Source organism: Myodes glareolus, chromosome 2, assembly GCF_982192425.1.
Source record: "Myodes glareolus chromosome 2, mMyoGla1.1, whole genome shotgun sequence".
Taxonomy (NCBI): domain Eukaryota; kingdom Metazoa; phylum Chordata; class Mammalia; order Rodentia; family Cricetidae; genus Myodes; species Myodes glareolus.
In genome coordinates, this window is record NC_142027.1 from 116,507,637 (window position 1) to 116,528,460 (window position 20,824).

A 20,824-nucleotide genomic window follows, 5' to 3' on the forward strand; every position below is an offset into this window, starting at 1 on the left:
CTACTCAGTTATCAAGAAAATCACCCACTGCCTTGTTGGCAGGACAGTTTTATCTAGGGCATTGCTCAGTAGAGGCTCTCCTCCTCAGATGACTATAGGCTGTGTCAAATTTAACTAGGGGACTGGAGAGGCAGCACAGTGGTTACTATTGGTTACTGAGCTTCCAGGTGACCTGCCTTTGGTTTCTAGCACCCACAGCAGATGACTTACAACTGCCTATATTCATTGCAGCTTCCAGGGGACTCGACACTCTCTTCTGGCCTCTGGGATTACCAGAATACACATGACATATACACAAACAGACACACAAATTGTTTTAAAAAGATGTATTTATTTATTATGTATACAGTGTTCTGTCTGCAAGATTGTGGGCACACCAGAAGGCACCAGATCTCATTACAGATGGTTGTGAGCCACCATGTGATTGCTGGGAATTGAACTCAGGACCTCTCAAAGAGCAGTCAATGCTCTTAACCTCTGAGCATCTCTCCAGTCCCTACACAAATTTTTTAAAAAAGCTAACTAGGGCATTATTAGAATCTCTTTCTTAAAATGGGGACTGCAGCAGCCATGCCAAAGAGCTCTTGTGAAACAAACGAGACCTCAGCAACTGTTGAATATGGCCTACTGTTAGGGTCTCTCAAAGCCCAGGCCGGCCCTGACCTCAAACTTCTGATCTTTAGACCTGTAACTCCCAATGCTCAGATTACAGGCATATTCTACCTGCCACACACCCAATTAATGTAGGCTCTATGGCTGAAATCCGTAGCTTCAAGTACGCTAGGCAAACACTGTACCACAATATCTTACTGTAATACATATTAAAACCTTCAGCCTGATGCCTGGTGGTGGTGGTGGTGGTGGGTGGTGGCGCATGCCTTTAATGCCAGCACTCCAGAGACAGAGGCAGGCAGATCTTTGAGTTCAAATCCAGCCTGGTCTTCAGGGCAGGTTCCAGGACAGTCAGGACTACACAGAGAAACCCTGTCTTGAAAACGAACAAACAAAACCTTCAGCCTGAAGTGGTAGTGCATATATTTAATTTCAACACTCAGGAGGCAGAGGTAGGCGGAACTTATGAGCTCCTGGCCAGCCTGGTTTCCACAGCAAGTTTCAGGACAGCCAAGGCTATGTAGAGAGACCCAATCTCAATCAATCCCCAAAATACCTACCCCCATAACCAAAGCCAAACTTTCAGAGATGGCATATGGGTAGAATTCTTTCTTGCAAAACATCCTATCTTGGGTCTCCCCGGTTCACTGCTTGCAGTGGGTGTGGGTGTGCACTCATGTGCATGTGTGCACACACTCACAAACTTGAGCGTGAGTATGTGCATGTAGAGGCAATTACCCAAGATCGGGTATGGATCTTTAGGACACATCCATTTTTTTTTTTTAAGGCAGTGTTGTTCACTGGCCTGGACGCATTAGGCAGATTATACTAGTTGGCCGGTGAGCCCCAGGGATTTGTGTCTACCTTCAAAACACATGTGGGCCACTGCACCGGCTTTTTAAAAACATGGCTTTTCAAGATCAAACTCAGGCTTTGGTTGCAATCACTTTAGCAAACGAGTTGTCTCCCTAGCCTTGTGATCTCTTCTTCACACTTTAGAGTCCAAGCACTTACTAACTGCCAACCAGTTACCACCTCGGTGGCAGGGACGACCTGGGGACTGGCATAGGATGGACCGAAGTTGGGGGAGGGAGAGGGGAAGAGGCAGGGAGGAAACCCAGAAGAGTTAAAATGCATTCTTGTTCTCTTTTAATTGAAAACCCTAAAGAGGCACACCCACTTGGAAACTACTTACTTAGTAATTAATTAATGAGGAAGGAAAGATTGAAGCAGTAAGCTTAAAAACTGCCAAAAAGGCCTGCTGACCAACATGGAGGAACTCGGGGGCGGTCGAAAATACTTTAAAGAGGTCTTTCGGGTTTCCTGTAGAAAATAAGAAAGAAAGAAACATCAGTTATCCCCCCAGGTCTTATGGAGAGCACTAGAAGTTCTTAGTTCTCTCGCCTGTGAGACCAGGTGTCACTGTAGACCATGGGGATCTGAAACTCACAACAAAGCCCAGGCTGGATGCCAGCTCAGGATCCTCCTGCCTCTGCTTCCTGAGGGCAAGGAGAACAGATCAGAGCCACTAGTTGGTTGTTTTTGGTTTTGTTTTTTTTGTTGTTTTGGTTTTTTTAGACAGGGTCTCAAGTAGCCCAGGCTGACCTCAGACTGTGTAACCAAGGACAACCATAAACTTTTGATCCTCCTTCCTCCACCACCCCCATGCTAAGATTACTGGTATGTAGTCAGTGCTGGTGACTGATCCTGAAGAGTTATGCACACTAGGAGAACACTGTCAGGTGAGTCGCTTCTCAGCTGCTTTTTTGTCTTATGTAGCCCAGGCTAGCCTCAAACTGACTATGTAGCCAATAATCTTGAACTTTTTAAAAATCTTTTTTATTTAAAAAAAATTATGAGCCAAACGGCAGTGGTGCACGCCTTTAATCCCAGCACTTGGGAGACAAAGGCAGGCAAATCTCTCTCTGTAAATTCAAGGCCAACCTGGTCTACACAGTGAGTGAAAGAACAGGCTCTAAAGCTAAAGGGAAACCCTGTCTCAAAAAAAAAAAAAACCCAAATAATAAAATAATAATGATAAATTAAATAAAAATATTTGTGTTTGCCCAAATATACATCTGTGTATGAAGGACATGCAGTCTCCTCAGAGGCCAGAGAGGGTATTAGATCCTCTCAAACTGGAGCTACAGGATATGAGGTACCTGGTGTAGGTCCTCTGAAAGAGCAGTAAGTGCTTTTAACTGCTGAGCCACCTCCAGTCTCTGACCTTGAACTTCTGACCCCCTCACCACTTTTCTAGAGCTGAGAGGCGTACAGGTGTGCACCGTTATACCTAGTTTTTGTCTCCTGTTTTGTTTTGCTTTTTTTAAGATTTATTTATTTAGTATATATAGTGTTCTGCCTGCATGTATGTTTGCAGGCCAGAAGAGGGCACCAGATCTCATTGCAGGTGGTTGTGAGCCACCATGTGGTTGCTGGGAATTGAACTCAGGACCTCTGGAAGAGCAGTCAGTGTTCTTAACCTCTGAGGCATCTCTCCAGCCCTTGTCTCCTGTTTTGTTGGTTCTTTTCTTGTTTGTTTTTGTTTTTGTCAATTTGACACATATTAGGGTCATCTGGGGAGACAGAGGTAACAGACTGGACAGTAGACAGATCTGTGGGGGCATTTTCTCAATTAATGATTGATGTGGGAGAGGCCAGGCCACTGTAGGCAGAATCACTGGGGCAAGGGTACTGGGAGATACAAGAAAGGTAAGAGAACATGAATCTCTAAGGACTGTGCTTCAGTTCCTGCCTTTGGGTCCCTGCCCTGACTTCCCCTTTAAACTGAAAGAAACCCTTTCCTGCCCAAGGTGCTTTGGTCGCGCTGTTGTCCCTGCGTGGTTGGCCTCCAACTCCAGCAGTAGTCTCTGGAGCACTGAGATGACTTACAGGTGTAAGCTGTCCTGCCTGCCGGGATAGATTTGAGACGTATTGTGCTTTCTCATCGAACTGCAAACTGCCAAAGCATAGACTTTCACTAGCAGCCAGGAGAAACCTGGGATGATCAAGTACAGTTCCAACTAACACGGGAAGTCTTAGAAGGGTGTGAGAGATGAACAAACTTGGTGGCACGGACCCGTAATCTCAAGGCTGCAGAGATTGAGGACTGCCACAAATACCATGCCACCCTGGGCTACACTGGGCTGCATCAATAAAACAACACAGCATGTGACCATGGCCCACGGTTGAAATTTCGGCATTTGGAGGGGAACGGTGGAGGCTGAGGAGTTTCAGGCCAGTTTAGGCGACCACTGTGTCAGAAAATAAAAAATAAAGGCCAGGCAGTGGAGGCGCACGCCTTTAATCCCAGCACTCGGGAGGCCGAGGCAGGCGGATCTCTGTGAGTTCGAGGTCAGCCTGGGCTATAGAGTGAGTTCCTGGACAGCCAAGTCTACACAGAGAAACCCTGTCTCGAAAAAAACAAAATAAAAATAAAACTATTAAAAAGAAAGAAAAAGAGCTAGGCATTGTTGCACATGTCTTATCATCCTAGCTCTTAGTAGCTGGCGATAGGACGATCTGAAGTTTAAGGTAATCCTCCACTACACAGTGAGTTCGAGACCAGCCTGAGGTAATAGGCGATTCTACTTCCGACCCCCCACCAACGGGCTCTGCCTGCCCATACCCTCTCAGGGCAGGCGCGTGCGCGGCCGCGGCTGCAGTTGACGTTGGCGCCGCTTGCGCTGCGCGTTGATCAGGATCTGTGCCACCTTGCGCTCGTGGCCGCCGGGCACCGGGTGGTGGGTGCGCAGTTGCTGCTCGCGCCGCGTCCGGCCTTTGCTGCGGCCAGCTCCGGAGGCCGGGAAGTCACGCAGGTAGTAGTAGTCCAGGCTGTCGTACAGCTCGTCGTCGAAGCCCGCAGTGGGAAGCGCCTCCGGCGGCGGCGGGCGCGCTCGAGCCCGTGGGCGGGACACGGAAGGACGAGCTGGCGGGTCCATCACGCCGCTGCGCTCCGCCCGCCGCCGCCGCTGGCTACTCCGGCCGCAAGGCCCCGCCCAGTGCTCCTATTGGCTCCGCTCTAGGGGCGACCCTGTGACCTCACAGAGGGGCGTGGCTTCCGGCGACGCTTCTTTGTTCCCTAGTGGAAATCCTAAGTGTTTCTGCGGGACAGTATTGTTAACTACTATAAAACTTCTGGTGCCGTTGGTCAAAAACCCGAAGGGACGGAACAAGGCAATGTGGCTCCGTGGGTAGAGCGCTTACCTAGCATGCACGAAGCACTGAGTTCCACCCCCAGCACTGTATAAATCTAGTGTGGTTGTGTACACCTGTAATTCCAGCACCGGTATAAAAGATGGGAGCCCTTCCGGCCGAATGTATTACCTAGCCCAGTTTGGGTTTATTTTTGCAAAAGGAAATAGGCTTGCGGAACTACTTTCGCTTGGTTCGTGCGTTTCTTTGTGTGACATGATTATTGTCTTCAACATTACTTTTTCATTGCTATAACCAAATACTTGGCAAGAATCAGTTTAGAAGAGGGTGTGTTTTGGCTCACAGTTTGAGAATACATACAATCAGAAGGGGAGGCATAGTGGGCAGGATCATGAGGCTACTTGCTCATACCTGCATTGGTCATTGGGAGGTAAAGGGGAATTCTAGCGCCTTGTTCGCTTTCTTCCCCCGTCCATTTTTATTGGAGTCCCCAGCCCACTGGATGATGTAATCTACATTCAGGGTGGGTTGCCTCTTCTCAGTCTATAGTCTCTAGAAACTTCAACGGATACACCCAAAAGCATGCCTCATAAATTGAGAAGACAGACCGACTGACAATCCCAAGCTGGAACAGAGGGACTGGATAGAGTTTGGTTTTGGTTTGTTTGTTTTTGGCTTTTCAAGACAGGGTTCCTCTGTTGTAGCTTTGGAGCCTGTCCTGGAACTAACTCTGTAGACCAGGCTGGCCTCGAACTCAGAAATTCACCTGCCTCTGCCTCCCAAGTGCTGGGATTAAAGGCATGCGCCACCATGGCCAGCTAAGAGCATTTATTATTCAAGCACGGGGACTTGAGTTTGGGTTCCCAGCATGCACATAAAAAGCCAGGTGTGGCTGCATAGGCCTTTCCCCTCATCCCTGTAGAGGGACTACCAAGAGAGGCTTGCTGGCCAGCCAGTCTAGCCAAAGCAGGACAGATTCAGTGAGAGACCCTATCTCCAGGCAGGAAAACACTCAATCTCCTCCATCACTCTGTGTGATGAAGGAATGGAATATAAGAGCATGTGTGCATGTATGCGTGTGCTTCCACACACACATACAGAACAAAGCAAGAACAAAAGTAAAAGTAGCTGTTCAAGGGCAAGCAAGATGGCTCAACAGATAGCACATCTACAGAGATCGGATGACCAGAACTCCATCCCCAGACCCCACAAGGTGGCAGGATGAACAGGTGGACATGGACATTCTCTCTCTCTCTCTCTCACTCATTTATTGTGAGTGGTAGTTTGCTTTGAATAGCCTCGGCTGTCCTGGTATTCACTCTGGGACCCAGAGGCAGGGCGAGCTCTATGAGTTCAAGGCCAGCCTGGTCTCCCAAGAGCTAGTTCCAGGACAGGCTCCAAAGCGCCAGAGAAATCCTGTCTCGAAAAACAAACAATAAGAAGAAGAAGGTTTAGTTATTTCTGTGTATCAGTGTTTTGCCTGTATTTCTGTGTATCAGTGTTTTGCCTGCATGTATGTCTACCACATGCACGCCTGGTGCCCGAGGGTGGTGACCAAAACACTGATACACTTAAATAAATCTTACTTTATAAGCCCTACAGACTTTCCTACAGGCAAATGGATGGAAGTATTTTCAAAGAGGATATCAGATCCCCTGAAACTGTTAATTATGGATCAAGTCTTCTCAACCCTCCTATTGCTGTGACCCTTTAACACAATTCCTCATGTTGTGATGACCCCAACCATAAAATTATTTCATTGATACTTCATAACTGTAATTTTGCTACTGTTATGACTTGTAATGTAAACATATGATATGTGGGATTTATTTTCTCTTTCTTTCTTCGGTTTTTCCAGATTGGGTTTCACTGTGTAGCCCTGGCTGTCCTGGAACTCACTTTGTGGCCAGGCTGGCCTCAATCTCACAGAGATCTACCTGCCTCTGCCTACTAAGTGCTGGGATTTAAGGCATGCACCACCACCAGGCATAGAATTTATTTTCATTGTTACAAATTGAACATCATTAAAGCATAGTGATTAATCCCCCCAAAAACAGTATGTATCTATTGTGAAATATTTATTTCCAGTTATAAATAATGAAATTTTGTCTTGAATCATGGTGTAGTACCATGAGCAAGTCTTTTTTTATTGTGTATACAGTATTCTGTCTGCATGTAGGCCTGCAGGCCAGAAGACGGCACCAGATCTCATTATTGAAGGCTGTAGCCACCATATGGTTGCTGGTAACTGAACTCAGGAATTTAATTCAGCCAGTGCTGTTAACCTCAGAGCCACCTCTCCTGGGTAACAGTCTTAATATAACATTAGTACTTGGGTGTCGACTTTAATTCCAGCACTTGGGAGGTAGAGATAGGAGAATCTCTATGAGTTTGAGGTCAGCATGGTATACAATGCAAGTTCCAGGACAGCCAGGCTACACAGACAAACCCTATCTCCAAAAAACAAAAAAAAAAAACAAAGAACAAACAAAGCAAAACCCACAACAACTTGCTACATTTTGCAACAGTATCTGTAAAATGCCAACTTCAGCCAGGTAGTAATGGTGCACACCTTTAATCCCAGCACTTGGGAGGCAGAGATAGGTGGATCTCTACAAGTTCGAGGCCAGCCTGGTCTACAAAGACAGTTCCAGGACGGGCTCCAAAGCCACAGAGAAAGCCTGTCTTGAAAAACAAAAACAAAACAAGCAAACAAAAAACCACACACACATAAAAAAAGCAAAAAGTCAACGCCAACATCAGTGTGAAGGCTGAGATTGCTTCTTTCTCACTAGATCAGAAATTCTCGGGGCAGTCTTTGCAAGAGCACAACGGAGATCATCTTCCACAGCGAGTCTACGTCTGTATTTGGACTTGATAACCAACAAGTTGGAAAACCCTCTCTCACAAAGATACGTTGTTGGGAATGGAAGGAGGAGGCGCAACATGGTCTCAGACAGAACAGGGTAGGATTGCAAACACTTGACCCAGAACTGTGTAACTGGCAAGGCAGAGAAGTCAGCTCTCGCGGCTTCACTGTTAATAAGTCCCACGAACTCCTCCTGTGCGGTCTCAGGAACATCTTCAACTCTGACTGTGAATGGGCTTCTAGCAAGGGCAAATGGGATGGCAGGCAGATTTGGAACGTACCAGGAAATTTCTTCAGCAAGCACATGCAAGTGCTCTTTCACGGAAACGATCAGTGAAGTCCTTCCGGAGGGTTTAATGTCGTGTTCCTCAAAGAAAGCAGAGAGGGTAGGCAACATGTGTGTTTTATTTTCTTCTAGCTCTTTTTGCCAGAGCTGAAGCTTCATTTGGAATGACTGGATCTTTTCAGACAAATCGAGGCATGTTGCATTTGGTCCTTGCAGTGATAAACTTAATTCACGCAAGACAGCAAAGATGTCGACCAAGTAAGCTATTTTCTGCAATTCACATTGATCACTGAAAAGTGCTACGAACTGTGGTCTTGCTTTCTGACTAAAAAATATCCTGAGTTCATCACGAAGCTCAAAAACACATTTTAAGACGGTTCCTTTGGACAACCACCTCCCTTCGGTGTGAAACAGCAGAGCTTTGTTCGGGGCGTCAAACTCATTGCACAGTTGCGAAAACAGGTGACTGTTTAACGTGCTCGCCTTGACAAGATTGACAGAACCAACGACGCTTTGCATGACTACTTTTAAGTCTTGTGGCAGTGTCTTCATTGCTAATGCATGCAGATGAATCACACAGTGAGTTCCGATGACTTCCGGCGACTCGTTCAGGACCAAACGTTGAAATCCAGACTGACATCCTAGCATAGCCGGAGCACCGTCGGTGCAAACACCACAAACCATTTCCCACGACAGCTTGTGCTCCTTCAGAAATGAACCAACTCTGTCAAATACATCATGTGCAGTGGCTGTTGTTTCAAGAGGTTTGCAAAAGAGGAATTCATCTTTAAAGTCGCCGCCATTAATGTACCTCACGTAAACCAGTAACTGGGAACAGTTTGCGACGTCTGTAGATTCATCGAGCTGGATACTAAATAACGGAAGTGGAGCAGATTTAATTTCCTGGATGACCTGGTTAAGAATATCGGCAGACATGTCATTTATCCTTCGGCGGACAGTGTCATTAGACAAGGAAACCGCGCTCAGCTGCATACCAAATTCCTTTCCGATCAGAACGCGAACGCTGTCTTTGGCTGCTGGCAACAGTAAATCCTCAGCAAAGCTGTGAGGCTTCATAGTCCTGGCGATTCTGAGTGCCACCAGATAGGAAAACTCAACGGCTATGACATTCTGTTTGGGATATTTGCTGCCAGTGTCCAGCCTGGCTTTCTTGAGCTCATCAGCTTTGCTTCTAAAATAGTTGATGTCCTTGTCGGCAAAGCTCAGGTGCTTGCTGTCAAAATGGCGTTTCAGTTTGTTTGGCTTCATAGACTCCGCTGAGAGAACATCCCCACAAATAACGCACATCGGTTTCTCAACTCCTGCTGTCATTTTTGAGGTAAAACCATATCGTAAAAATTCTTCACTGTATCTTCTGTTCTTAACCTTCTTCTCTACACGGTCCACTCTTGGGGGATGGTCGTCTAATGAAAATAATACACGACAGTAGCTTTAATAATACAGAAGATGGCCGGGCGGTGGTGGCGCACGCTTTTAATCCCAGCACTCCGGAGGCAGAGGCAGTTGAATCTCTATGAGTTGGAGGCCGGCCTGGTCGACAAGAGCGAGTTCCAGGACAGGCTCCAAAGCTACAGAGAAACCCTGCCTCAAAAAAAAACAAAAAGAAAACAAACAAAAAACAACTGGCGCTAAGCAGTGGTGCCATCTTAGTTCCAGCAATTGTGAGGCAGAGCAATTGTCCTAGACCAGCCCGGTCCACAGAATGAGTTCCAGAATAGCCAGGGCTACACAGAGAAAGCCTTTCTTGAAAATCAAAAAGACAAAACAAAACATAATCAGCATCCAGATTAAGTTAATACCTCGGGAGGCAGAGGCAGGCAGATCTCTGAGTTCGAGGCCAGCCTGGTCTACAGAGCTAGTTCCAGGACAGCTGTTACACAGAGAAACCCTGTCTTAAAAACAAACAAACACACGAACAAAAATAGTTCCCATAATCCATACTTTTTTCTACACTAGTTGATGACTACAGTACATGATTTGACACTTACCTGTTAATAATATATATAAATAAAATATATATTATATGTTACATATAATAATAATATATATTATATAATATACTTCATGAAGTATTGTTTGCTGCTTTCAACACAGTAGCTGCTTGCTACAGATGTGTGCCTGGTCTGCATCAATATATTTTGGCACCAACCCTGTCACATATACCTGCATTTGCACAGGGTGTATGTAATGGGGTTGGCACAATGATGTCATCACTGGTTACCCCTATGTGGACTTACTTGCATGCAGGCAGCCCCGCCCGGAGTCTATGGCAGAGCAGGGAGTCAGTTCCTGAGATGATCACAAATATGTATTTTCCAATGTCCTAGATGACCCCAAAGGGGTTACTACAACTCACAAGTTGAGAACAGCCACCCAATAGGGGTGAGGACTATCAATCTCTCTGAGAAGATGAACAGGACACCTACCATTTGCAATTCTGCACTGCCACAACACTTCACTGAAGCCCTCGCAGAGCTTGACGTCACTCTGGTTCTGGGCACACTCCAGAAACTGTTTGATCTCAAGAAAGCAAGGTCCAGGAGACTGCTGGGCCAGCAGCTGGGCTCCCCGGTGCTCCTGCCAAGACACAACATTAGGTACTCCTGAGAAAGTGTAGGTGCACACAAAAGTAGCATCCACAGACTGTTAGCTGGGGAAACAACTAGAAAAAGGTGAAAATTTAGTTTTCCATCCAGTAACATGGTAGTGAAAACCATTTAAAGGCAGAAAGCAAAACAAAAAACGTGAAGGTTAAAAATCAAAGATACCCTCCGATTCAGAAAACAAACAAATGGCAAACCAGGCCATCGGAGTGTAAATGAGGGAGTGGTTCTGTGAAGGCTTTGCTCAGTATACACAAGCTCTGGACTTCACCCCAACACTGTAAATATAAAATCAAAGGGTTGGGGGCTGGAGAGATGGCTCAGCAGTTAAGAGCATTGCCTGCTCTTCCAAAGGTCCTGAGTTCAGTTTCCAGCAACCACATGGTGGCTCACAACCATCTGTAATGAGGTCTGGTGCCCTCTCCTGGCCTGCAGGCAGACATGTTGACAGAATAGTGTATACAAAATAAATAAATTTAAAACAAAAAATGAAAATAAAATCAAAGAGTTAAAATCTGGCTAGGGAAGCCAGTGATGGCAGTACACACCTTTAATCCCTGCACTCAAGAGGCAAAGGCAGGCAGGTCTCTGAGTAAGAGCACCTTTACAAAGCCAGGTCCAGGACAGCCAGGGCTACACAAAGAAATCGAGTCTTGGAAAACAACAACAACAAAAACACAAAACCAAAACAAGAAACCTGGGTAGGAATCCAACAATAGGTCTGTCAGGTTTGCCCTGGGTTTGAACCACAGAACTACAAACAGATACACAAAAAGTGAACCACTCTAGCACCTCTCTAGTGGTGGCGCACGCCTTTAAACACAGCACTTGGGAGGCAGAAGCAGGCGGATCTCTGTGAGTTCGAGGCCAGCCTGGTCTACAAGAGCTAGTTCCAGGACAGGCTCCAAAGCTACAGAAAAACCTTGTCTAGGAAAAAAAAAGGGACCCCTTCTTAAGAAAAAATAGGACTATTATTGGAAAGAGATGAACGAGAACTTCAAATGCACCACCTTTCAAGAGATTACATGCTCCTTACTACATACAAAACCCACAAGAGGGCAAAAACGATCAGATCAGGGATCACAGGCTGTGAACGGGATTTGTGATTATGTAACTGAGACTGAACTGAAAGGCTAGGCCTCATGGCTGTAACTCCAATGCTTGAGAAGCCAACCAAGGAGTCAGCTACGAGCTTGGAGCCAGCTTCGGTCACACACTGAAGACTCTGTCTCCAAGTGAAGCATAGGAATCCAGTGTAGCCAAGATAAACCTTTAAAGCCAAGGCAGGAATGCCATAAGTTCAAGGTTAGCTTGAGTCAGATTCTCTCAAAAACACAAATCACCTAAGAGAAAATGGCCATTTTACAGTAAGATGGGCTGGAATGGGACAATTCCAGTCTGCTCTACTTACTGGTGCTCGCCTAAGGGTCTAACTCAAACCACACTATGTGTGAGATGCTCACACGAGTGTGTGAAGTGTGTAGTTGGAGGCCAACCAAGACATGGGTGCCTTCCCTCTACCACTCTCCATCCTATTGCCGTGAGGCAGGGCGTCTCACTGAAACCCGTCATTTCATCTCTACTGCCGGCTAGCCAGGCTGTGGATCTGCTCATCTCCCCTCCACAATGCAGGAGATGCAGATATGGTGGCTATGCCTGACTCTTTGTGGGTTCACGGGATTTGAACTCAGGTCCGCACGGCCTCAGAGTAAGTGCTTACTCACTGAACCATACCCCCAGCAAACCCCTACTTTAAAGGGGGGTGGAATGGGGAACCACTTTGTACTGCACTCCTAAAATTAAACACAGGGTCCTACGCAAAAGATGTTTACCAGCTGCCAAGTTCTCTCAGAAGATACAAGCACACAAAGGAAAAGCGGCCCCAAATCTTACCTGGTAAGTGATGTCAGGCCTCGCGGGCTCAGCATTGCCACCTCCACTGAAGGCCCCTGTGACGGCATGGCCCAGGGTGTGGCCCACTGCAGAGCCCACAGCCACACCGGCTGCAGTGGTCGCCATCTGGGCCATCAGGCCTGGCTGCCGGGGTGCAGCAGCAGGTGAGCCAACTGCAGATGGTGCAGTCGCTGTTGCTGGAGGATGAGCTGCAGGCGCCTGTCGGGGAGCAGGCCTCATCTGAGGGGCCCGGCTAGGAAAGAAAAGAACCAAATGCATCAGTTTGCAGTTCCAAATGGCTCTGGAAGTTACTGAAGAAGAGAAACAAGCCAGGTTCGGAGGCACACACCTGTAATGCCAACACTGGGATGAAAGAGACAGAAGAATCAATAGGCCAAGGTCATCCTATGCAGTGATTTCTTCTTCTTCTTCTACATTATTATTTTTCAGAGTATAAAAATTGCAACATTTGGAGGCTAGAGAGATGGCTCAGAGGTTAAGAGCACTGACTACTTTTCTAGAGATCCTGAGTTCAATTCCCAGTAACCACCTGGTAGCTCACAACCACCTATGAGATCTGGTGCCCTCTTCTGGTATGTACATGCCAGCAGAACATTGTATGCATAATAAATACATTTAAAAAATTTGCAACACTTCTCCCTTTTCTTTCCCCCCTCCCATATGCCCCTCCTTGACTGACTGCAAACTCATGACCACTTTTTTCATTAACTGTTATTAGATGCATATGTGTGTATACACATATTCTTTTTTTTGCTTTGGTTTTCGAGACAGGGTTTCTCTGTAGCTTTGGAGCCTGTCCTGGAACAAGCTCTTGTAGACCAGGCTGATCTCGAACTCACAGAGACCTACCTGCCTCTGCCTCCCAAGTGCTAGAATTAAAGGCATGCACTACCACCGCCCGGCTTCATTTTAAATCTTATTTTAAAATTGTTTATATGCATGTATGTCTATGTACCACTTGCATGCTAGAAGAGGCCTTTAGATCATCTGGACCTAGAATTACAGATGGTTTTGAGGGGTCATGTGGGTGCTGGGCATCAAACCTGTGTCCTCTGGAAGGTCAGTCAGTTCTCTTAACTGTAAAGACAACTTTCTAGCCTCATTTTAAATCTCTAAACCGTCATACCAAACCCACGCAGGAAGACTACAGAAACTGTTTCCAATTACTGCATATAAACATTGCTGTACCTCTTTAATCTTTTGTTAAGGTTTTAACAACCAAGCATATACTATTTTGTCCTTTTTGTAACGATTTTCATGTATCCACATGGCTCACAGTATCTTTTAAAAAAAAGTTATTCCAATACTTCATAAATCATAAACATTAAGAGTTAGAAAGGGCGGTGGTGGCGCACATCTTCAATCCCAGCACTCGGGAGGCAGAGGCAGGAGAATCTGAGTTCACGGCCAGACTGGTCTACAGGGTGAGTTCCAAGACAACCAAAGCCACACAGTGAAACTCTGTTTTAAAAAACAAAACAAAGGAAGTTAAAAAGTAAGATGGAAAGACTGCTTAACCGTTAAGACTTGTATGTTGTTCTTCCACAGAGCACAAGTTCAGTTCCCAGCAACTCTTAACAGCCCATAGCAAAACTCTGATCTAAGCCACCTGACACCTCTGCCTTCCAAGGCTCACATCCCTGCTTCATTTGCACATACCATTCACAGGCATTAGCAGCCTGAAAGATTATTCAAATATTAAACAGCTACTGCTTGTACAACAGTATTTCAGGCTGGGCGGTAGTAGCCCATGTCTTTAATCCCAATACTCAGGAGGCAGAGGCGGCAGATTTCTGTAAACTCAAGGGCGTTCCAGTACACAGAGTGAGTTTAGGACAGCAAGAACTAGAGAGGGAGCAAACAGCTTTCATTTTATTACTCTATCAGTTTCAAATTAAATGTCATCGGATTAAAGAAGAAATATCATACAGCTATTGCCATAGAATCTAGTGTGTTTCAGCCTTCCTAATGCTTCGACGTTTTAATACAGTTCTTCATGTTGTGGCGACCCCCAACCATAAAATTATTTTTGTTGCTACTTCATAACTATAATTTTGCTACTGTTAAAATTGCAATATATATATATATATATATGTTTGGAGACAGAAGTTGGCTAACCGGGTCCTGACTCAAAGGTTAAGAATGACTGCCAAAGTGTATTGAAATTTTAGGACAATCAAGGAGTCTCCCTAACCTAGTTAACTTCTGAAATAAGATTCAGAGCTTGGGGGGAAGGGAGACGGCTGATGAAATGTCTCACTGGAGTTCGATCCCTGGAATCTACAAGCTGAAAGGAAACAACTAAAAAAAGATGCCATTGACCTTCACATAGGCTCCAAGGTACACACGCACACATGCACGCACACACACATGCACACACACGTGCGCGCACACATACATAACACAGACATACAAAGATTTACAGCTTGGGTTAACAAACATTTTCCAACAGGCATAAGACCCTGGGTTGACTAAATTAGAAAGAGAAAATATATAGGAAGCAATTGTGACAGAATTTCTGTTGGCCAGAGAACTAGCAAGTAGCTAACCCCCACTTCCCAGGCCGATGGAGTTAGTGCCTAGCTTGGACAATGGAGAAAGACGGCCCAGAAGTCAACAAAATCCAAGACAGTCATGAGGTAATGTTTAGAATGTAGATCAAGGCCTTCATTTTACCAATCAAAAAAGATGACGGCAGGGCTGGAGAGATAGCTCAGAGGGTAAGAGCACTGGCTGCTCTTCCAGAGGTCCCGAGTTCAATTCCCAGCAACCACATGGTGGCTCACAACCATCTGTAATGAGACCTGGTGCCTTTCTTGCCAGCAGTACATTGTATGCTTAATAAATAAATAAATTTTAAAAAAAAAGAATTAAAAAAAAAAAAAGGTGACGGCATCTGGGTATGGCATGGATGGTGGTCCACACCTTTAATTCCAGCATTCAGGAGGCAGAGGCAGGCGGGTCTCTGTGAGTTCCAGGACAGCCAGGGCCACAGTGAAACCCTATCTCAAACAAACAAAACAAACCACCAACTCAAATCAAAAAGAAAAATTTAGGGAAAGTGACCTGTCTGAACTGTAACTTTTATTAATCTTATTTCATTTTAGTTTTTGGAGACAGCGTCTCTCCATAGGTAGCCCTGCTAGCGTTGAAATGGTGGCAACTCTTGTCTTTGGGATGACAGAGGCATGTTGGACGATCTTGGTAGATGGGGCATTCATTCCCCCATCATAAAGACAGTCCGCAGGTTCCCTCCCAGCAGGGCCACATTTTTAACTTCCTACGGTTTTATTCCTGCAAAACGGAACACCCAGAATCTGGATGCTGTCAATAATTTCCTGCTTATCTTCCGGAGGGCCGGAGATACGCCTCAATAGGGCAGCAGAATCCATGGTAGTTTCCCCTCCGCGGGTCTCTTCCAGAGGGGTTGCCTAAGACCATCCTGCACATCAGATATTTACATTACGATTCATAATAGTAGCAAAATTACAGTTATGAAGTAGCAACGGGAATAATTTTATCGTCGGTGGTCACCACTACATGGTGAACTAAACTAAGGTGTCACAGCATTAGGAAGGTTGGGGTTAAATGCAATAAAGCGTTTATCGCTAAATGTTAGGTCTCCTGGACTGAAGTGGTGGAGAGAACTCTAAATTCCCCGCTCTCCACACGTAAACACGTACACAAGTACACGAATATTTTTTTAAATTTTTTCTTTAATTTTTTTTTCTAAAGACTTTTAAAGCATGTAATCCCAGCCATCAGGAAGCAGAGATAGGAAAATCAAGGAAAGCCAGCCAGGCCTATAGGAAGTCCAAGGTTAGCCCGAGGACCTCAAAAATACAGTAAAACAAAACCACCTCGACACCTTCACATAAAGCAATTTTTCCTCGCCTCTTTGTTGACTATGTCCTCTAAGGCCTTTCCCGCAAGCAGTCTAGGACAAAGGTCACGCTCTAGGGTCCTCTTCCGTAATGTACAGAGAGCGACCCCCTTTTTGGGGGAGCTCCCTTCTCCAGGAGCAGATCCCTTCCCCGGTGCTTGCGCCGTCTCACCACCCGCCGGCCGACCCCTACCTACGCCCTGGCGGCCCGCGCTCAGTCTTCACCCCTAGGGAGGGTCTCACCTGGCTGGAGGGTCCACCCGGGAAGAGCGGCTTCCGCACCGCATCCTAGGTGTTTGTTTATTCAACGTCCAGACACAGCAAACTCCGAAACGCCCACCATCGGCCAGCAAAGAGAGGAAGATGAGAGGCGGGGCTTCAGAGAATAGCCAATCAGAGACCAGTAGAAGCATGGACGCTGAAGGTCATTGGAAGAGCGAGACGTCAGTAACTGGCAGCGGCTGCACTCCACGCCGGGAAGTTGCTTGGCGACGGGGCGTTGTAGCAAACCCTAAGTACTTGGGATGCCTTGGTCAAAGCTTGTTCTTAGATTCTGTGAGGGATGCTTAGGTTTTTGCTCCCGTGATTTTGAGATTCTCCTGCCTCAGCCTCTCAAGTAAACTTGATTGGGGCATTACAAGTATGTGTCGCCATGCCTACTGTATTAATAAGTGTTAAACCTGAAACTTGCGAGGAGAAAGACTGAAGTCATGATCGTCTACTCAAAGCAAGCTTTAATTTAGAGGTACACTCCGTGCTAGCCAGCCAGCTGTCTAACCTAAGTCGGCATTTAAAAAGCAACCCCTTACTGGACTTTTGCGGCCTCTTTTATGGGGGAAAGATAATAGATTAATAGAAAATAGCTGTGTGTTTATAGAGGCGAGAGAATTGGCTGTTAGAGATTGTTAGAAAAATACAATGAAAAAGGAAGATAAGGATATATACATCTTGTTAATGGGATCACACATTAGATTTAAGAAGCAACCTTATTCATGAAAAGAAACCTATTTTTTGTAAAACATGGGGGCTTAAAATAACGGCCTCCTTGATTTGCAAGGTATGTTGCTCCTGTTTTGGTCTCACATTCCCCCGTTGGCCTATGTTACTCCTCCAAATCTTTGACATGGGACCAGCATTGCTTGTTGTCCATTGAACAGTATTCTGGCATTGAATATCTTGCGTGTGATAAGGACATTGAGAAACACAGGGCCTAAATATTGTGATTGAAAGAGCTATCAGGGAGCCAATGAAGAGAAAGAACCTTCTTAGCCAGGAGGTGCCAATCAACCTGTACGTTCTCTATGTAAGTCATCGATTTGGTTATCAGTGGTGTGTGAGAAACATTTCAGGGAACTGCTGACATCCAAGATTATGTTTGAGCAACAGATAGCCTAATGTAGCTCTATTTTTGTAAGACTGTCGTTCTTAATTCTTTCATTTTGTGATTAATTTTTTTTTATTTTTCTGTCTTTTTTTTCTTTTTTTTCTTGTGATTAATTTTTGCTGGTATCTTTAGCTATTCAGCAGGCTATTTTAGAAATCTCCTTTTACATCCCCACAACCAAGTCAGGCAGAGGCAATACAAAGGCAGCTAGGACTGCCATTGAGGTGGGTTCCAGCAGAGGTAGGGAATCAGCAGAGTTTTCAGTTTCCCTGATGTCATAATCCTATCAGCAGATTGTAGAGACGACTGAATGAAATAGGTGTGACGTGTCCTAGTGTCCTAGCCCAGGCATGCTCTTACTACCTTCAGAGAAGGCAGAATAAGTGTATTGTCACAGAAAAAGAAGTTTTCCCACAGGGAGTGCATGATTGGAAATAGGGTTGAGGTGGGGAGGAACATCAGTACAATCAAAACCTAGGCAGCAAAGGAAAAAAAGGCACCATTTACAAAAATATCGCGATAACCTTGGAAATGTAATTACAGGGGCATGTTCAACATGTTTGCTTGTTTTTTGTTTTGTTTTTGTTTTCCCCAAAAGCCCAGGAATTGAAAGATCCCCTTAGACACAAAAGGAATTTGTCTGTCTGCTGTTTAACCCTAGGTGGAGCTAAAAACTGGTATCCAATCTACTATGTATGTTAATTTAGACGGAAGTGACTAAAGAATCTGTTTTCTCTCTTTCATCTTAATACATTTGTAATGTCCATTAACAGATATTGTTAAAGAATATTTGATTATGATCAAGTCTGTATTGTTACATTGGAACCGGTCGGTCAAATTAATTCATCCTGTTATGCCCATGTAATGAGCCCCCCAGGAGTTCAAGTGCATATGCAGAAGCAAAGAGCCTTTATTGCAAGCGCAAACTTCGGCTCTCTGTCCATTGGATCAGGGAGAGCATTGAGCTCTGGCACACACACAGACAGAATATTGTATACATAAATAAATAAATTTAAAAAATTAAATTATAAAACTCAGTATGGCAACTCATGCCTTTATTCCCAGAATTCAGGAGACAGAGGCAGATGGATCTCTGTGAGCTGGAGACCAGCCTAGTCAACAGAGGAAATTCCAGCATAGACAGGGCTACACAGAGAAAACTTGTTTCGTAAAGAAAATTGTGTATATTGTGTGTGTTTGTGGATGTACATGAGTGCTAGAAGTATTGGATGCCCCTGGAGCCGGAGTTATAGTTTTTAGCCATCTGACATGGGTGCTCAGAATTAAACTTGGGTCCTTTTGGGTACTCTGGAAGCACAATGCATGTTGTTAGCTGCTGAGCCATCCCTCCAGTCACTCCACAGTATTACTGGGGACAGGACTTCTCAGTGGGAGATGGAGCTCAACATCTCAGCTAGACTACCTAGCCAACCAATTCCCCCGATCTGCCTGTCTCTGCCCCCCAGAACCGGAGTTGCAGATGCATGCACTATGCCCAGCTTTTATATGGGGTCTCAGGCTTTGAACTCGTTTCTCATGCTTACACAGCAAATGCCAGCTCTAGAAGAATAACAATGAAGTTGAACAAATCACATCAATAAATACATGTGGTGTATTTATATTTAAGCAAAAGCAGGAGCTATGTGACAGTATGGGCTCCAGGGCTTCTATCCCAGGCTGGAGATCCAGGGCATAGATGGTTAGTTAGAAACAGCAGGGCTCTTTCCAAAGCTCCATGTAAGGGAACCTGAGGTCACCGTCCTTCCCCCACGCCGCAGAGTAAAGTGACCATTGTTTTCCTCTGGATGGATAGGGCAACTGCCTCGGGACAGGCTGATAAATCTTGCACTTTCATTCTTCTTGTCAGGGAAAGTTCCCCAAGGGTGACAGAGCTGAAGACGGTTTTCATAGACTGTCACCAGTGAGCGCTTTTCCCCCACAGAACAACTATGGTGAGACCTCCTATTGTACAGTGTCTGACAAGGTGGCTGAGGAAAATCTCCCCCGTCCTCCCCCGGGCATCTGGTGGGTGGAGAGAGTCCCCTACTCCCCCATCTAATGACCTACTGCTACGCTGAAGGACTATACGACCTCATGGGCAATGTGTGGGAATGGATGGTGTCCACATACCAATCTGCTGGCCAGGATATGCGTGTCCTCCGGGGGGAGTCATGGATCAAAATTGTAAATGGCTCTGCCAATCACTGGGCTCGGGTCATCACCAGGTAAGGATCTTAGTTCAGGAACCACAAGTCTCTGTAGTTATGGCTGAGGGTCTAGATTCAGAGTTGTGATCCTTTAATACAGTTCCGGGTACAAATGTGGGCATATTAGCATGTGAGCAGGCCCACACGGAGATGGATGGAGGCAGCATCCCAATTCAGGTTCAAGACCCACAGGTTGACAAGCATTTCTTGGCCAATTATGTTACAGAATTTTCTTTCCCACAGTTTCTAATAAAGCCTGGTTAGTACACTATCTTCCAGTCACACTGAAGGCAGGGCTCCTTTAGCTAAATTCTACTTTGTGTAGCTTAGTACTTCCAAGCAAGTTTATTAGTAAATCCTTTATAACACCATTTTACTATGAGCTTCTCCTGCATCACCAGCATTATGAGACTGAGTCATGAGAACAGCGAGTTCCAGGCCAACGTCCGTTAGGTGAGGCCTTGTTGCAAAAGAAAACAATCTGAGAAGGGTTAGGTAAACAATCCAAGGCGCTCTGGTAGACAAGGCGAGGATGATTCACTCAAGGTTGCATTTAACCCCGTTAACATAGTAGGCATGGCGACGTGCCTGTAATTCCCAGTCCAGTTTCCTCCAGAGGCTGAGGCAGGAGAATCTGAAAATCAAAGTCAGCCTAAGTTGTGGGGGAAGCCAGTCGTCCAACGGAAGCAAAAACCTAACCATCCAGCAGAGAATCTGGGGACGAGATATGAGAGGGCAACCCAAGGAACTTCCTGTTAGTTACTGGGCCTGGTCGCCAAGCGCTTGACTTCCCGGCGTGTGACGCAGCCCCCCGGCGTTCCCCGTTACTGACGGCTGGATCGTCCAATGACCTTTGGCGCTCGTGCACTTCCGGAGCGCTGATTGGCTTC

At 45.7% G+C, this 20,824-nt stretch overlaps 2 protein-coding genes across 3 annotated transcripts; both read right to left on the reverse strand.

Moving 5' to 3' along the window:
• Nucleotides 1-1,807: 1,807 nt before the first annotated feature.
• On the reverse strand, nucleotides 1,808-6,710 carry Nupr2 (nuclear protein 2, transcriptional regulator). Its single transcript, XM_048433741.3, has 2 exons — nucleotides 4,241-6,710; nucleotides 1,808-1,935 (listed from the first exon to the last, which is right to left on the reverse strand). Exon 1 carries the CDS (start codon nucleotides 4,551-4,553, stop codon nucleotides 4,245-4,247), a length of 309 nt encoding a protein of 102 aa, XP_048289698.1. The 5' UTR covers nucleotides 4,554-6,710; the 3' UTR covers nucleotides 1,808-1,935; nucleotides 4,241-4,244.
• Nucleotides 6,711-6,828: 118 nt separating this feature from the next.
• LOC125400058 (protein FAM200C-like) lies at nucleotides 6,829-20,651 on the reverse strand. Of its 2 annotated transcripts, none has more exons than XM_087903597.1 (4): nucleotides 19,858-20,651; nucleotides 12,440-12,692; nucleotides 10,370-10,520; nucleotides 6,829-9,346 (listed from the first exon to the last, which is right to left on the reverse strand). In XM_087903597.1, exons 2-4 carry the CDS (start codon nucleotides 12,677-12,679, stop codon nucleotides 7,527-7,529), a joined length of 2,211 nt encoding a protein of 736 aa, XP_087759723.1. In that variant the 5' UTR covers nucleotides 12,680-12,692; nucleotides 19,858-20,651; the 3' UTR covers nucleotides 6,829-7,526. The 2 variants fall into 2 exon arrangements, with proteins under 2 accessions (XP_087759723.1, XP_087759722.1); XM_087903596.1 differs by lacking the exon at nucleotides 19,858-20,651 and adding an exon at nucleotides 16,587-16,711.
• Nucleotides 20,652-20,824: the final 173 nt, after the last annotated feature.

Excerpts from the sequence above, each read along its gene's own strand:
- Nupr2 (XM_048433741.3), bottom strand. The coding sequence starts at position 4,553 with ATGGACCCGCCAGCTCGTCCTTCCGTGTCCCGCCCACGGGCTCGAGCG.
- LOC125400058 (XM_087903596.1), bottom strand. The coding sequence starts at position 16,630 with ATGCGGTGCGGAAGCCGCTCTTCCCGGGTGGACCCTCCAGCCAG. Across the intron at positions 10,521-12,439 it reads GGCCTGACATCACTTACCAG|GAGCACCGGGGAGCCCAGCT; the intron begins GTAAGATTTGGG and ends GTGTCTTGGCAG. Across the intron at positions 9,347-10,369 it reads GCAGTGCAGAATTGCAAATG|ACGACCATCCCCCAAGAGTG; the intron begins GTAGGTGTCCTG and ends TATTTTCATTAG.